A 6713-nucleotide genomic window follows, 5' to 3' on the forward strand; every position below is an offset into this window, starting at 1 on the left:
CTGAAAGACAATTTAAAAAACTAGAGAGTTTTTTAACTAGAACTAGAGAGTTTCAGACCCATTTATTTCTCTTCTTATTCTAAACAAGCAACATTTATTAATAATGATGATGTGACTTTCTATGTGGATTTGAGACCTATCTTGTATCCATGTTAATCATTTTGGAAGTTGATTTTTTTAAATATTTTCTACTGATTCTTCTCTACCAAACTCTAAAGAATTGTTTTGTGCATGTGGTCCTCTGCCGATATTTCAGACAGTGATCCTCTCTGCTGAAAAGAGCTGATTCTCAAATCTTGGAGTAGATTAGAAACATCTGTTCTCCGTCCTACAGGACTCTGCTCCTTGAGGGCAGAGTGGTACCTGATGCTGATGTTCCCTTCCTGTGGTTCTCTCAGATTCCCTTTAAAGAACTTGACAGAAAATGCTTGCAGATACTCTCTGGTGGATTTGTCATCCCTTTCCTATCATCTTCCTCCAAAACACAAAATCCATGGCAGAGGGAGATATCTTTGAGGGTAGTTTGGACAGTAAGGAGATTAAACCAGTCAATCCTAAAGGAAACTAACCCTGAATATTCATTGGAAGGACTTATGCTGAAGCTGAAGCCCCAGTACTTTGGTCACCTGATGTGAAGAGCTGACTCATTGGAAAAGACCTTGATGCTGGGAAAAATTGAAGGCAGGAGAAGGGGATGACAAAGGATGGGATGGTTGGATGGCATCACGGACTCAATGGGCATGAGTTTGAACAAACTCCAAGAGATAGTGAAGGACAGGGAAGCCTGGCATTCTGCAGTCCATGGGGTCACAAAGAGTCAGACACAACTTAGTGACTGAACAACAGACCATCTATTGGGGTGATGACTCCTTCATCTGATGGGAAGAACACTGATTCTGTTTTATCTACAGAAGACACCCAATTTTGAAATGAATGAATGAAAAGGACAATTACTATTTTTGTGCCAGAATAAGAATTTATTAAGAGATTAACAAGGGATATTTATCACTTCTCCAAAGACCAAAAGAGTGACAAGGAAGATTTATTCCAATTATGTTCAGTTTCACAGCTTGCCTACCAGCTCAATCATACTTAATGTAATTATTTAAAATCACAGATAAGTATTTGCTAGAGCATAACACATTAAGCAAATATATCATTGTAAGCATAGACATTACTTGATTCAGCTGTAGATTTCTTCGTGGGACTCAGAAGACAGACTGAGCCATTGGTGGACTTTGCAGCCTCTTGTGTTAAAGGATCTAGCTGGGAATTCAGTGGAAGCTGATGCTGGTTGAAGGCTGCTCCCAGAAGTGGAACTGAGATGTGACTTTGGAGCCCTTGACCTCCTGCTGGCACTGAGGCCTCTAGTGCACAAAGGTGTTGCAAGGTCCACACCGAGCACGTGAGACACAAGGATTGGAGATGCAGGGCCTTTCACAAGCGTTGGTTGTGGCACATGGGTTGCAGGGGAGCCTGAAGGCAGAACACCATTACAGCATGTTACAGGAAAGTGAAATGAAGAGTTAGAAAGATACGAAACACACTTTGTATAAGAGTATTGTATTGCTACGTCCTGAGTGCCTCCAGTCAAAAGCTTGAAACTATAAGTTAATTTCCATCAAGAAGATCTTTCATCCTCATAGCCACCTCACGAGCCCCCAAGGAGACCATTACTAGCCTCCTACTCACTTGCAGTCCTCACTGTCCAGCAGCCCCCGGTACGTGTTGATCTCACACTCCAGCCGGGCCCGCACGTCCAGCAGCACCTGGTACTCCTGGTTCTGCCGCTCCAGGTCACTCCTGATCTCCGCCAGCTGTGACTCCACGTTGCCGATCAGGCCCTGCACCTGGGCCAGCTGGCAGCTGTAGCGGGCCTCCGTCTCCGTCAGGGTGTTCTCCAGGGAGTCTCTCTGTCAGAGGGAAGGGGAGGAAAGTCACAGAGCTGCTCCTTCAGGGGCTTCTCCATCGCTTCCAAACAAGTCACCAGCTCCAAGAGTTCAGGAGAGGGTGGTCCGGAGGGCATCCCAGTGCCCCTGACTCCCCAACCTCACCTCCTCACCAGGAGTCTCATCAATACCCACCAGGTTGTGCTGGGCCTGAAGCTCCACCTCCAGGGCGTTGACCGTGCGTCTCAGCTCGATGATCTCTGCCTGGTAGGACTGCAGCTGCTCTGAGCTGGACACCACCTGCTTGTTCAGCTCCTCAGTCTGAAACACCAAAGGGCAGGAGAGACAATCAGACCCCACCTGAAGGGCCCCAAGGGGCTGAGGGTCCTGAGAGACCACGTGCCGAGATGCTCACCTGCCTGATGTACCATTCCTCCACGTCCCTGCGGTTGGTCTCCACCAAGGCCTCGTACTGAGCCCTGGTCTCGTTGAGCACACGGTTGAGGTCCACAGTGGGGGCGGCGTCCACCTCCACGTTGAGGCGGTCTCCCAGCTGGCTCCGCAGGGTGTTGACTTCCTGGTGGAGGAAGGGGACAATTCAAAGTATCTCAGAAGATCCTGATGCTCTCTTCTGGGAGAGTGCAATTCCATTGGTGATTATTCTTAAGCTTTCAGAAGCCCCATTCCCTCTGATCCTCTCATTAACTGGGTTCTATATTCAGTGAGTAACCTGTGTCTTCTACTTTACAGAGTGCTTTCAAGTCCATGGCCTCTTTCCACCCTTGTACTCAGTATACCACTTCTTACTTGGAGGTGCAGTGGTTTGGACTGAGTTGAGATGCACTAGACCATAATTTTAAAAGCCCAAACACCCAGTCTAGTGTTCTTGCCAGTATACCATATAGCCTATGGTTTGAATCTTAGCTGTGAGTTAAAAAAAAATAAAGGATACAACCCAGCTAAAGAGGAAGCAAAGAATGCGTACTTCATAATCTGCCATCCTGGCAGAGAATAGACCTAACTGGTCATTTCTTGATTTCACCAGTTTAGCTTTTGATAAAGGAAATAGTTATCTGCTCATTTCAAGGCTAATGAATTGGATCTCATGCCTACCACTTTCTAGACTAGAAGCTTTTAGAAACCTCAAGTGCTTCATCTGTAAGATGAGAACTATCTCTGGAGTTCTAAAGCACTTAGCACAGTGTTTGGCACACAACAAGCACTCAATTAATATTAACTATCACCATTTACATTGTTCTGGATTTTAAAATTTGCACAAAATATCTGTCTTCTTTATCATGCAACTAATGAAGCAATGATGTGAGTGCTTTTCCTCGAATAACAGAAGGAGCTCTGAATGAGTAGAGTGGGGTTGTTTTTCCAGCTCAGCCCTCTCTACAGGGTGGTCTTGCTGGTGTCCCCAGTGACTAATTGAAGAATTGGGGTAAAAGATTTCTGTGGCCCCATGTGCTCCACCGTGGGAATGGAAGAGGCTGTGGGTGCTGCCTGGCTGTTGACCTTTCCTTATTACTGAGCTTGCCAACTTCCTTCACCCTCATTCTCGCCACCAGCAGAAAAACCCTTGCTTCCTATCAGATGACTCATTCTCTACAAATCCCTTTTTGTTTGGAAAACAGATTCCTCAGCTAGTTGAGCCTCTCCCGCACCCCACTGTGGTTGGAAACAGGCCTCAGCAAGTTTGGTCCTGTTAGGGAGCTTCACCTGCTCATGGTTCTGCTTGAGGCAGATCAGCTCCTCCTTCAGGGACTCCACCCGGGCCTCCAGGTCAGACTTGCACAGGGTCAGCTCATCCAGGATCCTACGCAGGCCATTCAGGTCTGCCTCCACCAGCTGCCTCAAGGACACCTCTGTCTCGTACCTGTGATGCAGAGAATCAGGGTCAGGCCTGGCCTTGACTCTAGTTTGGTTTGATTTGTCAGACATCTGGGAGTTGGGGCTTGTGGTTTTTACAGCCATCTCGTTGACTCAAGTTTTCAACATGGAGCCAAAGTGCCTGGAGGAAAAGGCACTGGTAAGAATCGATGCCTTTGAACTGTGGTGCTGGAGAAGACTCTTGAGAGTCCCTTGGACAGCAAGGAGATCAAACCAGTCAATCCCAAAGGAAATCAACCCTGAATACTCATTGGAAGAACTGATGCTGAAGCTGAAGCTCCAGTATTTAGGTCACCTGATGCAAACAGCCAACTCATTGGAAAAGTCCCTAATGCTAGGAAAGATTGAGGGCAGAAGGAGAAGAGGGTGTCAGAGGATGAGATGACTGGATGGCATCACCACCTCAACAGACATGAGTTTGAACAAGCTCTGGGAGTTAGTGATAGAAAGGGAAGCATGGTGTGCTGCAGTCCATGAGATCACAAAGAGTCAGACATAACTGAGCAACTGAACTGACTCATTGAAAGGACTGATGCTGAAGCTGAAGCTCCAGTATTCTGATCACCTGATTCATTGGAAGGACTGATGGCTGGATGGCATCACCAATGCAATGGACATGAACTTGGGCAAACTCCAGGAGATGGTGATGGACAGGGAGGCCTGGCGTGCTACAGTCCCTGGGGTCACAAAAAGCTGGACATGACTGAGTGACTGAACACCAACAAGTATTTTCTAATAAATGAAGAGACAGTGGATTTAATGTGATAAAAACCCATAAACCATGAGATTTCCAAAATTAATATACTTCCTCCAGTCTCCTAATTGGATTCTGTGTTTAGTGGAGCATCAGGGGACCATGACTTCTACACTGGATGGGATTCAAAGATGTCCTCTGAAAAGAAAAGCAGGCAAGGAGTCTGACTCTGGAGAAGGGTTTCCGAGTTCTGGTTAGCAAAACTTTGTCAATGTTTGTTGTTATAGAAGACAGGTTAAGAGGAAGGAGAGCAAAGAGGCAAGACAACAGCCCCCTTTCCCACTCACTTGGTCCTGAAGTCATCTGAGGCCAGCTTGGCATTGTCAATCTGTACCACCAACCTGGCATTCTCAGACTTGCTGCACAGGATCTAGAAGACCCAAAACATTCTAGAATGAGCTTGGTTATCTTTAGTTAACAGCATCCCTACTAATTCACTTACATGGAAGAAATAGAATGAGAAATCACAGTGGATCTTATATTAAGATTACTGCCCATGTGCAATACTTGCTCAATATTAGAGAGCTCAAACTTGAGGGAGGAAGAATGCAGACATATGCCAGGAAAGTATCAGTACATACACAGTTTTTCCTTTTCTTTCCTAATAAGAAATATTGAGAAGCTGATAATAATAATAACTAACATTGTTTCTCTTTAAAAACCTACTCTATGTCTGGCATGGTTGCAGGAGCTAAAGATACAAAAGTGAGTAAGCACTAAATCCTGCCCTCAGAAACTTTCAATTCAATGGAGAAGATAAATATGTCGGCTAGCAATTGGAGGGGCTTGAGTCAGAGACAGAGCCATGTGCGCCCAGCCATCCTGGATAGCTGGGTCCTCCTAGGGAGCTTACACTTTTTCAAGTTCTAATCAACTATTCTATGCCCTCACTGGGCACTGGGCACCAGGAGAAGCCCAGAGGCTTCTAGATCAAGATGATGGAGTCAGGATAATTAAGTACCCAGAAGAGGACATCAACAAGTGGTTAGAGCAGCCAAAAGCCCAGATAAGGGAGAAAGAAATTGGCCCAGTTCTTACAAAAAGTCTCGCTTTCTCAGCTTCCTTCTTGGGCTGTCTTTTCTCACACCTCAGGGTAATAATTCCAGAGTCGGCAAATACATGGAAGCATTCAGAGGCAGCTTTTAATTACAGCTTATTTATGCAAAGTGCTGCTACCTCCACAAAGGCTAACACTATGCAAATACTCAGATCTAACAGTCCTGGTCCTAAAATGGACCCTCAGGAAAACAAAATGAAAAAGCAAAATGGCAATCGAATAGCTTATATTGTTCCTTAACCACATCTCGGATTCCCTCCCTACAACTTCCTGCTGGAGGCAATGGAGTGCCCAGCCCCTCACCTTCTGCTGGAGCTCCTCGATGGTCCGGAAGTAGGACTGGTAGTTGGGGCACACGAGGGGCTCCTGCTGCTGGCTCCGCTCCAGGATGCGGCTCTCCAGCTCTGCATTGTCCCTCTCCAGCTGCCGCACCTTCTCCAGGTAGCTGGCCAGACGGTCGTTCAGGAACTGCATGGTCTCCTTCTCGCTGCCATTGAAGGAGCCCTCGCAGAACCAGTTGCAGCTGCCCACATTGGCGGGGATGTTGCAGGCCCCGGGCAGGGTGGTGCCACAGCAGCTGGAGGGCACGCAGGGCCTGGAGGAGCAGCTGGAGCGGAAGCTCAGGTTGGGCAGGCAGCAGCTGTAAGACATGGTGCTGGAGGGAGCGAGGTGCCCGACTGAACACAAGAGTCCAAGTTCACCAAGCCAGAGTTGTGAGTCTCCTTCCTCTTGGGAGCATTTATACCCCCTCTGCAGAGGGTGTGGATGTGGAAGACAACCCTTCTTTTCTTACTCATTTGGTTGTCAAAAGCCCCTCCCCTTGGTTTGCTATGTTTCCTCAGAAGAGTCCCTCAACTCATAAAAGACTTTACTTGGGCTTCTTGCTAAGTCAGAACTCCTCTTCCATGCTGGGCATCAGTGAAATAAGAGCTTCATGGTGTGGCTTCAAAGGGCTGGACTCATGAAAGCCCTGACCTTCATTACTGGGGTGTGGTCTGTCCAGGGACACTATTGCTTCTGCTCTTTCTGGCTTGACAGCCCTGACTCTGTGGCAAGTCTCTGGCTCTTCTTGCTGAGATGGACAAACAACCCTTACCCATTTATCATTCGCTAAGTCAAA

The 6713-nt window shown here is 47.0% G+C and overlaps 1 protein-coding gene across 1 annotated transcript; it reads right to left on the reverse strand.

The window, feature by feature from the left end:
- Positions 1-956: 956 nt before the first annotated feature.
- KRT33A (keratin 33A) lies at positions 957-6293 on the reverse strand. Its single transcript, NM_001099099.1, is given in 7 exon segments — positions 957-1476; positions 1693-1913; positions 2085-2210; positions 2305-2466; positions 3612-3768; positions 4824-4906; positions 5897-6293. Coding segments are annotated over 7 exon segments (1206 nt in total). The 5' UTR covers positions 6245-6293; the 3' UTR covers positions 957-1367.
- Positions 6294-6713: the final 420 nt, after the last annotated feature.

Source organism: Bos taurus, chromosome 19 (assembly GCF_002263795.3).
Source record: "Bos taurus isolate L1 Dominette 01449 registration number 42190680 breed Hereford chromosome 19, ARS-UCD2.0, whole genome shotgun sequence".
NCBI lineage: Eukaryota > Metazoa > Chordata > Mammalia > Artiodactyla > Bovidae > Bos > Bos taurus.